Source organism: Tasmannia lanceolata, unplaced genomic scaffold (genome assembly GCF_043159265.1).
Source record: "Tasmannia lanceolata isolate RefF3 unplaced genomic scaffold, GAP_Taslan_0.1 ptg000003l, whole genome shotgun sequence".
Taxonomy (NCBI): Eukaryota; Viridiplantae; Streptophyta; class Magnoliopsida; order Canellales; family Winteraceae; genus Tasmannia; species Tasmannia lanceolata.
This window is the reverse complement of record NW_027518680.1, coordinates 38,808,639-38,831,771: the sequence shown is the minus strand read 5'-3', so window position 1 is coordinate 38,831,771 and position 23,133 is coordinate 38,808,639. Positions and strand designations below refer to the sequence as shown.

Here is a 23,133-nt window from a genome sequence, read left to right as displayed (position 1 = left end):
GATTGCGAAACAAGGTAAGAACCACATCCCTAGTTAGTTTGTTGGTAAGAAACCCTAAAGATTAACGCTCTTGAATTGTGATGGACTATTTGGATCTTCAATCGTGTTTGAGACAGTCATTTTGATGGATCTAGAGTTCTTTGGTTTTGATCGTGTCTTTGGATCCCCATCGAACCCTAGATCATCATATTTTGATCATTAGAAGTGAATAGATGCGATTTTCACCTATTCTTTGATTTTCTCTTACAATCGCAGTCTGGCGAGATTCCGACAAGGTTTTTACCCTCTTTGGAAGCTCTTTGCTCTAATCTTTCCAACGAGCCCAGTCGCACCCTATTCCGATGTCAAACGACCAAGTTAGAGCCATTTTGTGTCAAAACTGTGAAAAATCATAGTTTGAGAAAAACTGAGTCTGTGCAGGGGTGGACAACCGGCGAAACGGTGGACGTCCAGTCCAGATCAACCTGAATCGGGTCTGATTACAGACGGATGTCCAGAAAAAATCCTGGACGTCCGGTACGATTTTTTTCCTCCTGTCAGTGCAACTTTAGAAATTATTACTTCATTTCTCGTCCGCTTCCGACGCTCTTGTACTCTACGGATACTTCTGAAACATATTATTTCTATTAAAAACGATTGCAAAACGCTTAAAAACTCTATAAGGATGTTAATTTCAAAACAATTTGAGAGACCCTACTTTGGCTTACCATTTTTCTCCCACTTGACCTTGTTGTGTTCCGAGAATGGAATTTTTGTATTTTGATTCATCTCCTTAGGTCCCACATTGATAACAATGGGATAATTGTTATATTAGCTGATTGCTCTTGAGTCCAGAAGAGTTCAGAGAGGAACATTTGAGGTACGTAATTTCGTACTATTTTAGTGAAATGCTTCATCATTCGATGATGTGCTATTTCTCGATTAACACTCCCTAAACTCATTGAATATGTGGAACCTTTGATGTACCCTTGAACTTTGATTTTGGTCTTGCATGATCACGCCTTTATTGTTTGAAATTGATTGATCTTTATGCTTATTGGCGTCTTATGATACTCGTATTGAATGTGTGCCCCATGACATGGGACTTTTGTAAAACCTTTGTGATCCTCCCTATATATAAACTTTTTTCGGCTGCTGTGCACAAACCTATACTGAAAACCTTTGTGAAACCCATGTGAATCACTATCGTTGGACCTTTGTACCTTTCTTTGGACCCTGTGTATACGTGGATACCTTTTGTGGAGGCTTAGGTTTATGTGGACTATGAGGGCCCGTACCAATGGGGCTAGGACGTTAGCTTTTGGGTCCCGTCAGTGGGTCGAGACGCTGACCCTGTCGACATGTATGTGGATTAGAAACTATTTTCGACATCGTGAGTGGTCGGTGTAAGCAATAACACACTTTTTGGACTAAGACGATGATGATCTTGGGGTGGTATCGTTCCCAGCTTGATTGCTTGCAGTGATCTTTCAGGACTTGTGACTCTCATATATTGAGACTCTCTTCTATATTGACTCTCTCTTTGTTGTGGCACTTTCGATATATGGCCTTGTGGATTTTACTTTTTTTTTTATAGGTAAGCTGGGGTTAGGGAAGACCCCTACCAGATATCATTAAAAAGATAGAAGTATAACAAAGGGGGCCAAGAGGCCAGTACAAAAGGGCCGACAGGCCGGGCTTCCGCCCTTACAATCTAAGATACAATGATCCATTCCTGTCTTCAATTACAGCTGAGAGGAGGCTTTGAGTAGCCAAAAAAACAATGGAAGGAAAGCCTTTATGTGGGTAGTTCCTTTTGACAGTTGATTCGCAGGGCAGTTTCTTTCTCTCCAAGAATGGGATATTCGCCAGCTCAGATGTTCCAGATAGCTTCTGATTTGTCTAAGGGTTTGTTTATGCTTCCAAGGGACAGGTACATTTCCAAGGATGATATCCACTGCGAGTTTTGAATCCGATTCGATCCATAAGTTCAGACAGTTCATGGACAGGGCAAGGTCGATGCCTCTTTCAATAGCCTGCAATTCCAGCTCATAGATTTCTATTTTGTCTACATTGATAGAGAAGAGATTTTTAATCATACCCCGATTATCTCTGATAAGGCCCCCCAGACCTCCTCCGTTTGAATCCAAAGATGAGTCCGAATTCAATTTCAGTTTATCTTCTTTTGGTGGAGACCAAGAGTAGTATCTGCTGGAAGGATCTTCAGGAATGTGTCTGTATTTTAGATTTGTGGCCGTAGATGTGTTTCGTGGAGAATTCTTGTCTTTAATTTTCAGCCCATTCATCTTGATGCTGATCTCTGTGAGGATTTGGTTAAGAACAAGCCTCTTGTGCTTCTCAGAGGATTCAAAAATTCTTCTATTTCTTTCCATCCAGATATTATGAATCAGAGCGCAGAAGCAAAGCTTGAAGGCCACTGTGGCTTGCCCTTTTCCTTTTGAGTGATGTCTGAGCCATTCTTCTTCAGCGAGAAGGGATTTTTTTTTAGTTCTATGGTGACCATTCCGCCATACGATTGATTTCCAAAGCCAGGCTGAATAGCTGCATTTGAAAAAGAGGTGATCAATTGATTCTTCTTCCGATTTGCAGAGGGGGCAGGTGGGATCAATAATAGCACCCATTTTTATAATTCTGTCTTTTGTATTGAGCTTCTGTTTTAGAGCCTTCCACGTAGTAAGGGCATGGGTGGGGTTATTGCCAGCAAACCAAATAGAGGATATCCAAGGGGGCTTACCAGTTTTCATTCTGAAAGTTTCCCACCCACTCTTTGTTGTGAAAACTCCATCAGTGGTCGCTTCCAAATAGGAGTGTTTTTAGCATCCGAGCTAAGCATGGCTTCCATTATCATAATTTTTTCTTCACGGAGAGATGGATTGTCTAACAAGGGGTTCTAGGTGCCATCTTTGAAGATTTCAGAGAGGAGATTCAGGGAGCTGAGGGAGTAGGCAGTCAGGCTTCTCAGAATAAGAGAGGATGGGGGCCAGAAGGGTGCCAAGGTTGGTCCCATAGGTCAATTTCTTCCTCCAGTCCAATTTCAAAGCAGGTAAAAGGTTTAGCATATTCTTGAGCTCTGAGGATCATCCTAAGTCCCCATGATGGCCTAGATGGCATAGGCATAGTCCAAATGTTCTTATCTTTGACATATTTGGAGTATATCCACTTTGTCGACATAGTATTCTTTCCTTGAAGCAGATGCCATAGTTGCTTAACTTGAAGGGCCTTGCTTAATTCATCTAGCTTTCTGATTCCAACTCCCCCTTCAGGTTTGGTTCTGCACATGTCAGCCCAGCTTATTGAGTGGAATCTTTTTGAGCCTTCAGATCCTCCCCAAATGAAGTCTCTGAAAAAAAATTTCCAACAAAGTGAGGATGCCTTTTGGGAGGGCAAATGAGGCAGCCCAGTAGATATGAAAAGTGCTGAGAACTAATTTAACAAGCTCGATTCTGCCAGATTGGGTGAGATATTTGCTGCTCCTTTGATGAATTTTTTTCCTGACTTTGGAGACCAGAGGAGTGCAATCATTTGCGGAGAGCCTGGAAGAGATTAAGGGCAGACCCAAATAACGGATGGGCAGCTTTCCTTCAGTTATGTTCAAGGAGTCTGAGATTTCTCTTCTGATTCTAGGGCCAGTGCTAGGAAAGAAAATTTCACTTTTTCCTTTGTTTGCTTCCAAGCCAGTCACCTGCGCAAAATAGCTCATACATTCTGAAATTTCGTTAGCGCAAGAGGTGGATCCTTCTGCAAAGACCATTAGGTCGTCTGCAAAAAGGAGGTGATTGATTCGTACATTTCCTCTGTGGAAGGGCGATTTAAGTCTGTTTTGGGAGGAGGCTTTTTCAAATATAGTGGCCAACATCTCCATTGTAATACAAAAAAGCAGTGGGGACAGAGGATCCCCCTGTCTTAGCCCATTTGAGGATGTAAAGTATCCATGACGGGTGCCATTTATAAGGAACGAGAATCTGGGCTTGTTAATGCATTCAGAAATCTAGCAGATCCATTTGTCATCAAAGCCTTGCAGCTTTATGAATTCAAGTAGGGCTTTCCTGTTTACATTGTCAAATGCTTTTGCCAAGTTAAGTTTTAAGCACATTGCATTTGGGGACCGAGGGGAATGGAAGTTATGGAGGAGGTCATGGGTTAGGAGGATATTATCTTGAATTTGTCTGCCTCTTATGAAGGCCGATTGTGCTGGGTGGATGAGGGAGTCCATGACTTTTTTTAGCCTATCAGCAAGGATTTTAGTGATAGTTTTATAAACAAATTTGCAAAGTGAGATAGGTCTAAATTTGTCTGGAGAAGAAGCATCAAGACATTTGGGAATGAGAGCAAGGAAGGTGGAATTGATTTCAGAAAGGAGAGTACCTTTTTCAAAGAAATTCAGCACTGCTTTGGTGAAATTATCTTCCACCAGGTACCAGAAAGTTTGAAAGAAGAAGGCATTAAAACCATCTGGGCCAGGGGCTTTTTCCCACTTTGTTTTGAGGACCACTCTTTTAATATCTTCCTTTGTAACTGGTCTAGATAACAGAGCAGCTTCTTCTTCAGTAAGAATTCTGTGGGGAGTGGGAGTTGCTGAGGTTTGTGCTTTTCCATTATTCAGAATTTTTTTGAAGTACTGCACGAGTGAATCCGAAATCTCCATTGGGTCAGTAGATTGGGTGCCATCCTCTCTATTGATTGCCAAGATGTGGTTTTGGTTTTCTCTGGATTTAAGACCTGAGTGAAAGAACTTTGAGTTGGACTCCCCTAGTTGCAGCCATTGGATTCTAGATTTTTGCTTTAGCATAGATTCTTCAAGGGCGGAAACTTTGAGGAGTTCAGTTCTTAGATCATCCTCCAGGGCAATGAGGGGGGGGATCAAGGGGATTTCCTTGAAGCAATTTCTCGGTTTCTTCAAGCTTACTTCGAATTATGGGGGTGCGAATATCAATACGCCCAAAAACTTCTTTATTCCACACTTTCAGATAAGTCTTTACCTCTCTAAGCTTTTTACAGAGTTGGTACATTGGGTTTCCATCAAATTTTATACTCCATGCTTTTTCAACAATGGGGAAAATTGATAGATCTTCAACCCACATGTTCATGAATTTGAAAGGATTTGGACCATGTTTTGTAAGAGTATCTAGGGAGATTGAGATTGGGCAATGGTCTGATATTCCAGGAGTAAGGAAATCTGCAAAGGAAGTAGGGAAATGTTGGAGCCAGAGGGAATTGACCAAGGTTCTATCTAGCTTTGCCAGCTTTCTGTTATCTTTTGATCTGTTGTGCCATGTCCAGATTTGCCCATTTGATCTAAGATTTGAGAGAGAGCAGTTGGAGATACATTCATTAAACTCTTCCATTTCACTTTGATGGTGGTTTGTGTTCCCAATTCTCTCATTTGCATATCTAACCACATTGAAGTCCCCCACCAGGATCCAGGGGAGGGTTATGCTTGGCTCTAAATTCTCCAGGTTTGACCAGAGGGCCCTTCGAGAGATATAATAGTTATGCGTGTAGATAGTAGTGAGATTGAAGCATTTATTTGAGTGCAGGACTCTTACCTCTGTATGGACATGCTGAGAAGATTCTTCGAGGAAGGTGATATCCACCATAAGAGGGTTCCACAAAATCCAGATTCTTCCCTTAATGACTGAAGAGTACTTTCCATGAGCTTGCCAGCCTTCACATATATGAGAGGAGTATTCAGCCAGCTTGTGAATTTTTGCTTTTGTTTCTATTAAGCAACATATGGGAGCATTTAATTTTCTCATGAGTTCTTTGATTTCCGCCCTCTCTTTTTTTGTACAAAGGCCCCTTATATTCCATGCATTTAAGATTTTCATTGATGGTTGAGAGGTTTGGAGGTTTGGGCTCTAAGAGAGTCGAACATCATTAGTTCAGGATGGTTTTCTAAGCTTTCTGAGTTCAAAGGAAAGGGGTGGCCTTCCGGTCGATTGGGGAAAGAAGTAGAGATGTTGGGATGGGTTGAACTAGAGGCTATAAGAGGGGGAATGGCGAGGGGAAGATTTGGGTTTGCAGAGGGGGAAGTTAAGTCCGTGGTTACTCCTTCCTTTTCTATGGGTGGATGAAGATTTGAGAGGTTTGCGGGTTTTTTGGGATTCTTTTTCTTTTCTTTTTTGCAAGAGGAATTTGTTTTTTGCTCAGGTGATTTTTCTTTGGCAAGATTTTCATGTTCCTTTGGGCTTGGGAGTTCTAAGGGAGGAAGGATTAGAGGGGGCAGGATTTCTTCAGGTCCTGATTCTTCTCCAATTTTATCTAGAATGTCAAAAGGATTTGAGATGGGCAATTTCTCAGCAGGGGTGTAGGCTTCAGGCTCCAATTGAGGTCTTTGATCCTCGGTTTCTTCTGGTGGTTTTATTGCAATCCATTTTTGCCTTTGGGTTGGGATACCTCGGGGTTGATTTTGGGCACATCTTTCTTGGGGGTGACTGAAATCTTTGCACAGTTGACATGCCCTGGGCCTCTAGTCATACTCCACATCTTGAGTTTCTAGGCCAGTCGGGGTTTGGATATGAATGGTTTCAGGAAGGGGGTCCTCTGCAGAAACTTCAACACAAACTCTAGCGAAGGTGAGACGGGTACCCTCAGCTATCTGGGTGTCCATGTAGAGGGGCTTCCGTACTAGACTTGCCAATTTTCCCAATCCAGTCTGGGTCCAATACTTCAGGTGAAGGCCAGGGAATTTGATCCATAGGGGTATAGAAGTGAGTTTCTTCTTCTCCAAGGCGCAGTTTGGGGTCCATCTTTGGATGATCAGGGTTCTGCCTCCATAGGTTGTAGGTGTTTCTAGCACCTTTGTGCAATCTTCTTCATTGCTAAAACGGAAGAGGAAGAAACTATTTGGTAAAGCCATGAGGTTGGAATCTCCTTTGATCTTCCATTTCCGAAGGAGATGCTCTTTTAGAGAGAGGCAGTGGCTCCTCCCTAGAAAGTATCCTAGAAGGCAGTGGCTCCTCATTGATTCAGCTTTTTGAAAGTCTGCTTCACCACATTGGGCTCTTATGGGTCCTTGGTCAGGTTCAATAGGGGCATGATACTCTATTTTGGTGTCGACTACTCTCGGTTTTGATGAGGAGAACAGAGCCTTCCAAGGGGGTGGTGAAGGGACAGAGGTAAGAGGGGGAAGTAGGCAAGGGGGTTTGAGCAGCAGGGGTTTCAGGTTTGTTGTTGGAAGGGGCCAATAAGGCTGGCCATATTTGGTCCTGGGGGGGTTCCTAGTTGAGGGCAGAGCTTTTTGATGGGCTAATATTTTGAGCGGGGGGGGGTTCCTATCCAGGGAATCTCGATTGATTTTATTTGGCGGGAAGGGAGGGGTTTTGATTTTTGAGAAGATTCCATTTATATTTTCAAATAGGCTTTGGCACCCATTGTGTAAGCCCGTCAAAATTTTGAATTTTCCCGCCTGCACAAGGTTCTGGTTTGGCGTTGGGCCCGAGGAGACAGGGGATTCAAAATTGAGCTGATTTAGTGAGTTCACTCTGGTGGGGGCGTTTGACTCGACAATGGCAACTGAGTCACAATAAGCTTTTTAATTTTTTGGAAGAGCTGAGTTCAGGGTTTGCACATGCTCTTTTGGTAGGGTGTTGAAGAAGGAGGAGAGTTTTGCTAATGGTGGGGGTTTAGATGTTTTACTGATTCAGGGTCCAGAGAATGCATCATATGGGGTTTGATGTATGGATGAGAATCAGGTTTCCTCCTGGAGGTGATTGATTTGGGAGACAAAGAGGCTACCTTTTGAGGTTTATCGGAGATTTTATGGGTGCGGGTTCCTCTTTTGAAGTGGGTACTAGGATCCAAGTCTAGGTTATCCAAAGGGTTGGATTTCAAGGAGAGTTCTAGAAGAAGGGAGGTGTGGGTCCTAGGGGGGATTTATGATTGATGTTTTTCATTATGCCAGTAAAGATTCAGGGTTTCTAGAGCTTGGGACGAGGAGATGCTGACAGAAGAGGGCGAGCACTCTTTTCCTATCAAAGGGGGATTTTCGAAGTCATGGGGTACATGAGGAGGGTTTTGAATGGAGGGTTTATTGTTTTTTAGTTCCTCAATATGTTTGAAGAATCCAGGTGCTGGATGATACTAGATCGGCCATCCTTCTGGATCTTTCTGGTACGGGGATTTCAGGCCTGTTTGAATCCCTGGATCAGGGGGTTCCATGAGAAGGAAAGAGGGTTAGTGCAAAGGAGAAACAGCCTCTGTTGGAAACTCAACAGACTCGACAAAGGTGAAAGGTGAACTAGGGCAGAATTATTGTGTGTGAACCTTGTGGATTTTACTTCTCATTCATTTATTGTACTTATGTTAGCTATTTCATGTGTATCTGTGTACCCTCTTTATACACTTATTAATTCCCTTGTTAGTAGCATGCATGACCCAACTTTTGTAGTGCGTTATTATTTACTGGGTTTTGGCTGACTGTGGTTTAACATTTTTAAATTTTGACACTCATGGTGCAGATGAGGGAGCGGAGGTGTGACTTCTTGATTGACAACTTTAGTTGGTTCTTCTAGTTTTATAGGCATTGAGCATTGATTAGATATTGTTTGGAACATTGCTATTTTAGTATTCTGGGAATTGGGATGGATGAGACAGAGTTTAAAATCTAATTATTTGATTATGTATGACCTTTTAGTTATTATATTTGACCTGTCATGGATGGTTTCGGTATTGCTTTGTTAGCCTTGTATGCTTGTGAAGATTCCTTTGCAGGTATAAGACATTGTTGTGTCTCCAGGCCTTGGGTGTGTGGTTTGGGGGCGTGACAATATGAGTCAAAGATGGTAATTAAACACTTGTCAATAATCCAAAATACCCAAAATCAAGGCCACAACCCTTATTCATAGAGTAGGAATGAGTGTAGGCAATCAAGGCAACAAATCAATATGTGTCAAGTGGATTGTAAATGTTTCTTGGCCACCAATAGGAGAGAGACAAGTGTCCACTTGCAATATGCTCATGTGATTCTTTTGGACACTTTCCACCATTCAGGCTTAAGGCCATCCACCTGCCATGTGCCATGTGGTCCCCTAGGACACTTGTCATCATTCTAGGGGCTTAGGTAGTTATATATGTGGTCCCCCAATTGCCACATGTCCAATTCTCCAATACCACATGTGACACCATGTGGCCCCAATCACCTTGCCACATCACCATCCTCCTCTTTCTTCTTATTACAGATTTGACCTCACTACTATCACGCCCCGAGACCGGGGACCGTAACAGCGTCGCGAATCCATGGTTCACCCACATGGACACAGAAGACAAACATTTCCGCATCACCATTCTGTACAATGAGTAAACAGAGCAACTAAGATAATCATTAATTTGAACATAAAGGTCCCACAAATATAATCCAACCATCTACCTTCCAAGAGGTCGAATCCAAATATAGTATTGAAATCAACTAAAATGTCTACTTAATTTTGAATGAAATGTAAATAAACTAATTTTCTCTTCATTTTTCCATAGTTAAAATGAATTAATATAGATTTATAAGCTTGCATGAGAGAGAGATGGCACTTGAATTTCCAAGTGTCACTCTCCTCTCTCTCCCAGCCATTCTAATGTATAATACCTAAAATGTCCTTAACTATCACACTTAGCCTTTAGTAATTACACTTGTGTCCCCTAGTAAATTTACCAAAATACTCCCTTAGCCTTTTCTCAATTACACTTGTGTCCCTTAGTGAAGTTACCAAAATACGCCTCTGGCTTAATAATTAAACAGATCAAATAATAAACATTAATCTCACTTAATTACGTAATCATTCTTATTCTATAAAATACTTAGGATTAATGTTAAACCCAAAGCTCGGCCATTTCATTATTGGAATGGCTATATTTGCTATTCTTGATAAGGTTATTTGTTTTTTGTAAATCCACTCTATTCTTTAGTACCCCTTGATTTGTTTTAGATGTTAAACCCAAATGTAAAATCTATTAAGTCATCTAACTCTTAACTATGATCATATGACTTATGGTGTATACGTTATGCACATATCCAGGGGGAGCATGTGTTTTTCAAAACATCCTATGATTCTCTTTTGTTTATGGCAAGCATACAATATTGTAGCCTAAGGGTTCTCTGAAATTCCACTTGGCAACTCAAGAGGGGGTGAATTGGGTTTCTTTTAAAACTTTATGAATTTTAAGACTTTGCTTGCACTAGTTTTTAATTTAGTTAAAAATGATTGAGAATAAGATTCAAATGCAAGAGTTAAGGCACTTACCAATAGAGAAGAGAGGAAGAGATTAGAAGCTTGGCATAAAGGTTTTTATAGTGGTTCGATCTTAAGCCCAAGACCTACTCCACTCTTCTCAAGTTTGTCTCCTTGAGGTATCCACTATCTTCTTCCAAGGAACTTAAATACGGCGTTCCTTCCGCCAAGTACAATTTGAGCGTCCAAGCTCCAAGGGTCTTAAATACGGCGCCCTTTATTGCCAAGTACAATGTAGAGAAGAAGGATGTAGCACACTTGTGTCTTAGTAGGCTGATTACAAGTAAATCACGCTCACTCTCACTCAAGGAAAGATAAACAAGTTGGATTCCTAAGGACTCTCAACAGCTAGCAAAGATTAATGCACAAGAGAGAAGATGAGAGTGAAAACCTTGATTAAATGGAGTTAATACCTTTTTGAATGCTCAATGAATGTTAGGTTATGTCATTGAGTATTTTTCCAAAAGCCCCAAAGTTCATATATATAGGGGAGAGTGAAATATGGCTTTTTTAGACTCCCCAACGGTCTTCTTGAAATCCGCGCTCAGAACTCCGAGTGGACCGTTAAATGTTAAATTTTGAACCTGGACCATTTCTGGGAGCTCTGAGAAATTGTCTTGGAGTTCCGAGCTCGGAGCTCCGAGAATTATTCTCGGAGTTCCGAGAAGGCTATTTCAGCATGTTTTCAGGTTTTAACTGCTAATTTTCTTTAGGCCTTCGGAACTCACATCTACCATGTTAAATGGAATGTCATGTGGGTCCAAATATGTGAGGACACCACCATGATCATTCACTAACCATTTAAGCTCAATTTAGGGTTGGTTTTATCTCTTCTTTTGTGCCTTTAACCTAGCTAGTACATGATTGACCATTACATTCTAAATTTAGCTTGGTCTTCGATCTTGTTGGCACTTTGAATTGTCTTTAATAAACTCCATTGATGCTTGAACATAACTTGGGCCTTTGAGTTGATTTTCGTCTTTTGGGCTTGAACTTGATCTTGCCTTGATGATGAGTAATGTTGAGCTACTCCTTGGTTGTACCTCCAAGGCATAATTGGTCCGAGAATGCTCTAGCTCCTTTGTCCTTTGTTTGGTTCATCTTCAAGCATAGGCCAACAGAGGTGTGTGCTAGTATGAATTAACTTATAAATTACATGTCTGAAGCACAATACTCAAGGCAAACAATTAGTCCATAAACAATTAATCAATTTGAGTTTATTAATCATCAAAACAAGGTGATTGAATGAACCCATGAGAACCCTTGGGCTAACAATCTTCTCCTTTTGTATGATGACAAACCAAATTGATTAGACTGGTAGGAGGAACCTCTTATGAGGATTAGATAAACAATATAAGCATAACTACTCCCCCTCAACATATGCATAAGTTAGATTTACCAAAATATAGTATAGAATGCATATGAATTATGGACATCTAATTAATTTCATAATTCTCCCCCTTTTGGCATAAGCAAAAAGAAAGGATTAACAATTAAGCACAATACAAAGCATGAAAGATATTCAATGAATATAAATGCTCCCCTTAGCTTCTTATCATGAGTACAAGATAAACAACGTATAGATGCCATGATAAGAGCATAACAACATAGAAACAAGAAACAAATATAAATCAAGTCTATGTTGGAGAAAAAGCAAAGAGACATTATATTTTAGCTCAAATTTGTAGGGTATATGAATAAAACCAAAAATTGAATAACCTTATGACCCGTAATTAATTTCACAAGAATAATATGGCAATATAAAGCTCATGTTATACTTATCATGAAGGAAATAGAGTAAATATAAAGTTTAGCATGATAAGCCCCTCCTTTTTTGTTAAGATATGAAAATTTAAGCATAATAAGTGGGGAATGTCAAAATGGACAATGCAAACATATCTTTATAGTCCATATGAATATAAAGATATCAAAAATTAGCTCCCCCCCTAAAGATTTGTCATTGGCCTTAGGTGAAACCTATGAGGTAAGGCATGACAAGGCATAATAGGCCAAAAATATAAAAGTGAATACATGGCCAATAAAACTTGTCATGAATATATATATAATAAATCACTTTACAAGCACATGATAAGGAGATCTTTTCGTAGGGAATAGGATAGACAACTATAAGAATGTCCTAAGAAAGAGATTCTAGAGCTTATCTTGGGTAGTTCTCTAGAAGAGAATACTTATCCTTGGAATAGATGATACCAAATTTAAGATCTAACCAGATTGATTATCCAAGATAAGTATGAAACCTAAGAGGATATGGCACTAAGGTCCTAGGCTATGGGCTTTTTCTCTATACCAAAAGAAAATGGTAAATGATATAAAAAATATTAGGTGATACTAGAATAAGAGCACAAGACAAGCCCAATCTAACATATATGGAGCAATCATTCTCCAAATGAGTGTACTTATTATATGATAAATGATATACACATTAAACATCATATGATAAGCCCCTGAGGATAAGATTTAACTCCAAGCTCCTCCTTTGAAAATGAATCATACAATGTATGACTCCAAAGGGTTGTCCGCAAATAGACTCCAAGGGATTTTGGATATATTTACCAAAAGATAACACATTAGACTCAACCCTTGGGCTACAATGACACTTACACTTTAAGTGTCGGTTTATCATGATTAAATGTTAGCCATAGTCTAGCTCCACATGATAAACAAGCATAGCACAAAAGATATGAAAGTTTTGGCTCATGCTCCTTGAAATCCCAAAGGGCAACCCAAGAGTGGGGTGAATTGGATTATTTAAACCTAGATTATGCTAACCCTTGTTCGAGATAAAATTTCAAGTTAAGGAAAGAAATTACCAAACACCAAGGAGAGGAGGAGAAGAGTAAAGAGACCACACGGAGATTTTTATAGTAGTGCGGTCATAAACAGACCTACTCCTCTACCCAGGTACTTGGTCTTTTCCTTGTGATTTTCTTTCACTATATTGAGATTCCGCACGCCGAATCTCTGGGCCTTTTTTACAACAAAATTCGCTTCCAAGGGAACAAACTCTCTCTGCAAACACCGCCTCCAAGGAATCAGCCCTCTTTGCACACCGCCTCAAAGGGTTCAACTCCTCTTTGCAAATACAAGAAAGAAAAGGAAAGATCAAGCTCACAAGCCTCTAAATAGGCAAATACAAATCTCTCAAGCTAACAATAACTCCAAATGATTGCAAATCAACGTCCTATGGAGTCCTCTTGACTAGGAGTAAATGCAAAATTAAATGCTTTCAAGAGGTTGAAGAAGAATCATTTTGATTTTGAGAGTACAAGCTCTAGGGTTTGCAAAATGATTGTTCAAAAGGTTCTTTGGAAGGTCTTGAACGAGGTTCAAATACCCCAAGTGCTTTTGTGACCGTTTGGGGGAAATACTGTAAATATTTGGCCAAGAAAAAGTAAACTGCGCAAGCCCCAACACCACTTTTGCCAGACCGGGGCGGTCGACTGAACTACGGCGGTCGCCCGCCCTTATCGGGCGCTCATTTTTAATTTTGAATTTCAAACCGCCGCGGTCGACCTGGGTTGCTGCGGTCGCCCTCCGAGGCTTCCTGTTTGTCTTATTTTTTCATTCAAAACTGTAAGCCCAAGGGCTTTCATGGGTTAATCATTCACCTCACATTTTTATTTTCATGCTAGCAAACCAAATTGATTAGCATTTATGGACTAATGTGTTGCTTTAAGGTGTTGTGTTGTATACAGGAATTTCATGTCATAATTGCCATTACACAACTCTTCACAACACATGACTTGTGGATCAAGGATCAAAGGAACCAAGAGCTTGCACCTACATTGGAGTCATCTTCATTTGAAGATGCTGAAGTAAAGTAGCTCAACATGAAGATCCCACAAGTTCATAAGCAAGTGTCAAGAAGGAGCTTGGAGTTTAACATGCCATGGTGACACCTCATGTACCTCAACATACATTGAAGATTTGAGGACAAGTCACAAGAGCCAAACAAGGTCAAGCAGTTCATTCACAAGCTGAAGAAGTCCACGAAAGTGCAAAGGAGCCAAGACATTCCAAGAAGACTCAAGGTTCTTATTTTTAGATTTTATGTTTAAATGCACTTTCAAAAGGTTTTCAAATGATTTTTATACTTAACATTTTACATCTTTGAAAACCATCAACACACCCAAAATTGTGTTTGAAAACCTTGGACTTAAGCCCAAAGACCATTGCCCAAAAGCCCTTGGATTTTAAAGTTAAAATAGAATTTCACTCAGGGTTGGTCGACCGGGCTAGGCCCCATAATGCCCTCAACACATAAAATTTCAAAGTCAAGTCAAACCCCTAAGAGTTTCTAAATTTAACAGGTTTTCAAAAACTCATGAAATCATCTAAGACTCCTTAGACACACTCTAAAGGTCAAGTGAAACACATTGAAAATGACCAAATTACCCTCGAGGTGCAAAATAGGTGAAAATAGGGAAAACCCTGAGAAATTCCAAATATGACAGGTTTTTCACTTAATTGGAAACTTAAATTTTCATCTTCCAGAGACCATTGAAACACCTAAGAAACCTTTAGGATTGCGAATCAACTTCAAAACACCTAAAATAAGATGAAATCTACCATAAAATGCATGGATGCCTAATCTAATGCGGAATACAGACTCGAGACTTGACAAACCAACTAAATCTTTCGCTTTTTAAAGCGTAGCAAAATGGGGGTGTCTACACACTAGCTCGAAATCAGTCCATGGGATTCTTGAATAAATCTTCTAACAGAAAATTTTAAATAAATTTCAATCAACAAAGTCATATTCCTCTACCTCTACATGCAACTCAATAGGCAATTTCGTGCTTAACCAGAGATTCAATAAGACACATGAATTGTCTCCCTAAGCTACTATAAGGAAAGAGAAGGTGTCAGCCATCAAACACACCCAATTGTAGTCACCCATTTAAGGAATATTTCTGGAATAAGAGCCAGGTGCTCGGATCAACCCCAAATGCAGCAGATTTCAATGAATTTGATCATGGATTCAATGAAAGGACTTGAAAAAAAAAAATCTTAACACATGTATCATTTATGCAGCCACATGTAACTAGGCTTGTCTCACACTAACTGTCAATTTTTTGCCAAATGAGAAGGATTGGATATGGATGGTGTATGTATCTAAAGCCTAATGAAGAGATGTCAATACAATGTAATGCATGTACTAAGTTCAACTTGTCCTTTACTTTTAATACACTAGTCTTGTCACTTTTAAAATGTAATAGTACCAATACCAAAACACTATGATACACACACATACACACATAGAGATATATTTACAAACACACACACACACACACACACACACACACACACTCATAGACACATGTACACATATAGATATATTCACAAACACTCATACACTCACACACATATTCACAGACACATATAAATAGACACACATACTCTCACACACATATTCACAGACACATATACATATATAGATAGACACATATATAGTCACACACACATATTCAAAGACACATACACATATAGATAGACACACATACACTCATACGCATATATACGCACTAATGATATCATCTTAGAATCGTGCACAATTCAAAACTCAGAGAATGAATGTCTTCACAATTTATAAAATACATTCATCAATTTTTAACCAAAGACTTGTCGTCTAAGACAATAACCCCAACCACAAGGACAAACAAAGAACATAATATATGACATTGCATCAAAACTATGACTTCCCAAATTACTAAAGAAAAGAAAGTTTTCACACTATAATTACTCTCAATTACTACAGATATAACATCTACATTACAAATTTTTCAGAAAAACAATCACAATTTCATCTATAGATTATCTTTACAATCAGATCTAAACACCTTCCAGTCTTCATAATTTACCGATATTCGCTAATCAAGCTAGACTTCAAATAATCTAAGCTTTCAAAACTCTTTTGATTATGCAGTTTACACAACAAACATCATTTTTTTGGAATAGCTTAACACAACAATAAACTTCTTATATAACAAAACTTTCGAAATACTTTAACACAAAAATTTCTAAAGAACAACATTTTTTTAAAACATTTTGACAGAGCATGAGTTGCAAATATAATCTGGACATAAAAAAGAAATCACAGAAGTCCAAAGGAACAGATTACAAAATATAAAGAATTTTTCTGCCTGTGTTTTTTTAAACGTCATCGATCATAAGGAGATAAAAAACAGAGCTCTTTCCTTTAAAATTTAATTAAGAGCGAATCAGTGAACAAAATTAACCTGAATCTTCTATAAACACAACATTTTTTTGAAAATAAAAGACTTACATGTAAAAGAAACTTACTCCTATTCTTCTCCTTCAATTTGCAGATAAAATGCCTTAACTCAGATCTAAATCTCTCCAACCCAACTCCTTTTGATTTTTACAAAGAACTAGAATTTATAGTTCAAAACACTGATTTAAAGCTTCTTTTATGAAGGACAACGAATCCAGAAAAAATGGTAGAAAATAGATGTAACAGCAAAGGAAAGTTACTGGCCGAAATTTCAACAGGATCTTAATCGGAATCACTGGAGAAGATGAAAATAGCTATGGTTTTTAAGGTGTTCGATCGAAGATTGTAGGCTAAAAATAATCATAGAGCTTGTATCTGAGGTTTCAAGGTTTAGCTAGTGAAATCCAAGTGTGACAACGTAAGAAGGGGGTGAATTGGTCAATTAAAATTTTTAGGCTTAATTAGGTGGAAGATTAAAAGTTAATCCATTAATTAAGCACTATTTAGTCTAACCCTTGTTCAAATAGGCATGTTAGTGAAATCTAGGGTTTAGACAAACTAATCAAGCACGTTTACTTACCCTTGTTGAATTAAAAGCATAAATACAAGTTAGGGTTAGAGTTTACCAATCACCACACGTGCAAAGAGAAGGAGAAAAAGAAGCAACCACAAGGCACAAGATTTATAGTGGTTCGGTCTATCACAAGACCTACTCCACTCTTCCAAGTTGTTCTCCTTGGGGTACTCCACTAAAGATGAGATTCTTCAATGGCAAATCTCCAAGCCGTACAACCAACTCCTCCAACCCAAAGGGAACAAACTTTTTCTGTACGAAGCCTTGCGAGGGGACACACCCTCTTACATGATTCACCTTTCTTACTGGGCCAAATCGGAGACCCTCACAATGTCTTCACTTTTCTTAACATGCCGAAGAGGAGACCCTCACCATGTCTTCACTTTTCTTAATGGGCCGAAAAGGAGACCCTCACAATATCTTCATAATTCTTATCGGGCCGAAGAGAAGACCCTCCATGAAGAACAAAGAAAAACTCTCAATGCCTCTTAATAGGCGGATTATAACTTTGTAAGCTCACAATTACTCCGAAGAAATAAGCAAACAAAAGCCCTATGGAATGCCTCTTGATAAAATGTAGAAATACAAGCTCAGAGAGGTTTTAACTTTTGAATTTAAAAGTTGAAGCTCAAAGAAATGGGATTTGATGTTTCTCAAATGTTCAAAAGTTTGTTTAGATAGGTTTAGATGATGTATATATAGTATATTTGAAAATATGACCGTTTGGGGGCAAAAGTGTAAAAAACTGGGTTGAAAAAATCAACTCGCGAAACCGTGGTCGCTCGCCCCTATTTGGTGCCCTTTTTTGTTTTTAAATTTCTTACCGTCGCGGTCGACCGGCCTCTTGGCAGTCACCCGGCAAGGGCTACCTGTCCGCTCAACATTTAAGAGCAAAAACCTATCGCGGTCGCCTGACCCACAGAGGTCGCCCGCCTAAACCCATGACGGAATGGTTCTAATTCCACATAACCATTTCAGCGGTCGCTAGGCTTTCCCTGGTCGACCGGCCCGCTAAATTTCTGCAAGTACTAGATTTCCAGCTACCTTGCCGAGGTCAGCCGGGATACCCCCGGTTGACCGGAGCTGTGTAAAATTCCATTTTAACTTTAAATATTCAGGAATTTGGGGCCATGGTCTTTGGGCTTTAGTCCTAAGTTTTCAAACACAAATTAGGGTGTGTTAATGATTTTCAAAGATATAAAAAGTTAAGTTTGAAAACCATTTGAAAACCTTTTGAAAGTGCATTTTACATAAATCAAGAGGACTCTAAATACAATTTAAAAGTGTATACCATGAGTCGTCTTGGATTGTATCAACTCCTTTGCACTTCCTTGGACTACTTCGGCTTGAGGGAACATCTTGAACTTTGTCTTGGCTCTTGTGACTTCCTCCAATCTTCAAATCATGTTGAGAGGTGCATGACGAGTCACCATAGCATGTTCAACTCCAAGCTCCTTCTTAACACTTGCTACGAACTTGTGGAATCTTCATCTTCGAGCTTCTTGACTTGAACATCTTCAGATGATGATGTCTCTAATGTAGGTGCAAGCTCTTGGTTCCTTTGATCCTTGATCCACAAGCAAAGTGTTGAGAAGAGTTGTGTAATGGCGATTATGACATGAAGTTCTTGTATATAACACAACACCCCAAAGCAACACATTAGTCCATAAATGCTAATCAATTTGAGTTTGCTAGCATCAAAACAAGAGGAAAGATGAATGATTAGACCCATGGGAACACTTGGGCTTACATTCTTCCCCTTTTTTATGATGGCAAACAAATTGATTAGAGAGGTAGGAGATATTAAACAAATAGATGAATAAGCATTAAATAATATAAACCATGAAGCAATGCTCCCCCTCACTATATGCACAACTACAAAATGATAATGTAATGCATGTGGTGCATATACAATGTGGACTACCTAATCAATTCCCAAAACTCTCCCCCTTTTGGCAGCAGCAAAAAGGTAGAGATTTGCAAGTGAAACTGCAAGGGGGGTAAGAAGATGAAGAATAACCCATAAGAGTTATTCAAAGTGTATATGATGTGTCAATGAAGCTCATATGATGCTTATCAAAATATAAAACAAGGAAAAATGCATGATAAGCAGATTTTTTTAATTTTTTTTTGTGCTAAAGATTTGCAAGTTAAGCACAACTATGGGGGCAATAAACCATGTGAGCACATTGCAAGGATCTATATAAACATGAATAAGAAACCATTTTGCTCTCCCTTATGTATTTGTCATTGGCCTTATGTGAAACCTATGTTAGGGCATGATAGGGTAGAACGGTTGGAAAGGTGATGGGTTTTAACTTTGAACTGTGGGGTAATGAGCAGACAAGTCTCTTCCAGAGCATTGATATACTCTGAACTTATAAAATAACTTTTTAAGCACAAGTTGCATACCCTAGAGATTTGAATTAAAGCTCTCCCTGACTAAGTGCATATGGACTAAATGTAATAGCTCAAGCACATAGGGCAATTGAATTGCCTTTTTACACCTTTAACCATTCATTATTAATCCATTCAACAGAAGTTTTCATTTAAAATGTGAATGGAGGAATATCAGATAAAAAATATACCAAATGAAATGACTATGGTCTGATATAAAAATGCACATGGATACACAAATAGATAAGTAAACACCATATCCATGGCAAATAATGGAACAAGTATATATAGATAAAGCAGAATAGAGTTCTATAAACATGAACAAAAAATGGAAGAGATTTTACAATAAAAGCTCAATTTATAATATCGTGATTTATCTCCCAAAGACCTTATCATGTATATAAAATGTCTAGAGTGAAGCATACATGATAAGAGCAATCAACCATAGACATGTGGTATGTCAGTGTAAGGGACATCTATGTTTGAAAATGGACAAAGATGAAGAGAATTACTGTAATGCACTTCTATGATCCGTGAAACTGGAAAGGATATGCATATAAAGTTTAGGCTAAGGGTACTTGTCATAAATGAGAGGTGATCTCAGAGTGATAGTACATGACAAGACCCAACTACCACACATATGAAGCAATAAAGCTCCATATGGGTGAGCTTATCACACGTAGTATGATACCCATATCAACCTACATATGATAAGATGGAAATGATAGATATTCATGTAAAGTTTCCCCTTTGTTAGAGACTCATACATGGTATGAATCCAAAGGACTGTCCTAACACACAAGCACCAGAGGATTTAAGGTGAAAGATTGACAAACCACCCTTGGGTTACAAATGCATGATTGCTGGAGGTAGTCATATGATACTAAAAGAGATGACAACCTAGCAAACCATGCTCCACCTACATATGTGCATATAATATATATATGTATAACACACAAGGCACATATGGCTGATCATGGTTAAGATGTTCGCTAGAAGCCAAAGTAATTAGATGTTCTAATTACGATGAAGGTACAATCTCCCTCTTACCAAGTAAGAAGGCTAAAAGTACCAATTGAGTAGCTTTTAACTTTAAGGTTTACCACCTAACCATGTAGCTAGTACCATACAAGGGGAAACAACTATAGATTTTATATTTACATATGTCTATAAAGCACAAATTTATAGAACTCAGACAAAGAATGAATCTGTAGAGAACATGTCCGAGAGAGACATCCATGGCTCATGCAAGTGATAGTCTATCACTTATGGGTAATCATGAGCAAGATATGGCATTTTAAGCATTCAAGGATAGTCTACAGAGTTTGGACCCAAATGATATGACCCATTGGGTTCATGGTCCAAACGACTATGTTTTCATGTACAAATCACCTATAAAATAACAAAGGTGAATGAATCTATAAAAAGCCAAAATGTGATGGAGATATGTGTTCCCATCACACTTTATTGCATGTTAACTATCATAATGGGTTGATACCCAATAATGATGCTAGATTCCTATGACATGTGTCTAATTTATGTCTAGCAAGGTTGACCAGCAAGGCTTTCTACTTGTAGATGGGTTTTAAAGGGATATTCAGATTTACATTCATGGACAACAAGATATATCAATTAAGCTCAAATAATCTAGGTACAAAGAATAAATCAACGAATTGAGGTATCTAGAATGAATGTGAATGATATAACAATTTAGCATAATCCTTAAACTAACTCATTCACTTATTAGTTTAGATGGGATTCTTTGGAACCCAAATTTCTTTGGTTCCATCCAAGTTTGTTTGAGGGAGTATATCTTTTATTATCCAAACAAACTTGTTAGATTTCACAAATCTAAGTTTACACTCAGATTTGTGTTGTCCAGATCTACCACAATGAGTACAATAATAATGATTAGTAGATGGGGAACAAATAGAATCACAAGACTTAGAATTCAAGCAATCATGCTTTTCCTTTTCTTCATTAAGTCTTGGATTCTTTACAGACAGTTTTTCTTTTTCTAATTTAATCTTATTCAATTGATTTTCAAAATATTCTTTTTGATGAGATGAATTAGTTTTCAATTGTTCTTCATTTTCACAAACATATTTGTGTTTTTCAATTAATTCCATGTTTGTGTTTTTAAGGCTTTTAATTTTTTTCTCAAAGGCATTGCATCTTTGAAATAAGTCAACATTTTTATTTATCAAAAACATGCTCAATTGACTTAATTTCTCATTTCTTTTCAAACATACATTTATTTCCGATTTTAAATTTTCAATTTAAATTTCCAACTCGGAAATGAAAGTTTGAAAGAACTTTCTTTTGCAAAAGATTTTTGAGAAGTCTTTTCTTTTTTTAAAAAAAATTTATCATTTGAAAAGAGACAAATATTCTTCTCATAAATATTTTCTAATGAAGTTCAAATATCTTTTACATTGATGTAATTTAAAATATTGTTAAAAATGTTTGTAGTTAAACCACAACACATTAAAATCATTGCCTTTGAGTTCAACGAAAATAATTTCAAATCACCTTCAGTACATTTCCTTGAAAAAAAATTCCCTCTTCAATGGCATATAAAATGTCATGATCTATGATTTTGAGATAGGCTTGCATTTGTGCTTTCCAAGCTCCATAATTCGTTCCATCAAAGAATGGAGAAATTATGGTGAATTGGCCTTTCTCAAAATCTATTTGGATTGTCACAGATCTTTTTCCTTGTAGATTTTTAAAGTTAAAAATCTCTTTAAGAGCCTAAGCTGTGATACCAAACGAAATTCAAATCTGACAACCCAAGAGGGGGTGAATTGGTCAATTAAAAATATTAGGCTTAATTAGGTGGAATATTAAAAGTTAATCCCTTAATTAAGCACTAATTAGTCCAACCCTTCTTCAAATAGTCATGTTAGTGAAATCTAGGGTTTATACAAACTAATCAAGCACATTTATTAACCCTTGTTCAATTAAAAGCATAAATACAAGTTAGGGTTAGAGTTTACCAATCACCACACGTGCAAAGAGAAGGAGAAGAAGAAGCAACCACAAGACACAAGATTTATAGTGGTTCGGTCTATCACAAGACCTACTCCACTCTTCCAAGTTGTTCTCCTTGGAGTACTCCACTAAAGATGAGATTGTTCAATGGAAAATCTCTAAGCCGTACACCCAACTCCTCCAACTCTAAAGGAAACAAACCCTTTCTGCACGAAGCATTGCGAGGGGACACACCCTCTTACATGATTCACCTTTCTTACCGGGCTGAATCGGAGACCCTCAGATTGTCTTCACTTTTCTTAACGGGCCTAAGAGGAGACCCTGACCATGTCTTCACTCTTCTTAACGGGCCAAAGAAGAGACCCTCATAATGTCTTCACAATTCTTACCCGGCCGAAGAGAAGACCCTCAACGAAGAACAAAAAAAATGAAAAACTCTCAAGACCTCTTAATAGGAGGATTACAACTTTGTAAGATCACAATCACTCCAAAGAAATAAGCAAATAAAAGCTCTATGGAGTGCCTCTTTATAAAATGTAGAAATACAAGCTTAGAGAGGTTTTAGCTTTCGATTTTAAAAGTTAAACAAAGAAATGGGATTTGATCTTTCTCAAATATTCAAAAGCTTGTTTAGATAGGTTTAGATGATGTATATATAGTGTATTTGAAACCTGGGTTTAAAAAGTCAACCT

At 38.3% G+C, this 23,133-nt stretch overlaps 1 protein-coding gene across 1 annotated transcript; it reads right to left on the bottom strand.

Annotated features, from left to right (window-relative positions):
* Window positions 1-1,724: 1,724 nt before the first annotated feature.
* LOC143869758 (uncharacterized) lies at window positions 1,725-2,621 on the bottom strand. The gene has a single exon (XM_077376318.1). The coding sequence runs from the start codon at window positions 2,619-2,621 to the stop codon at window positions 1,725-1,727; it is 897 nt and encodes a 298-aa protein (XP_077232433.1).
* Between the last annotated feature and the right edge of the window lie 20,512 nt (window positions 2,622-23,133).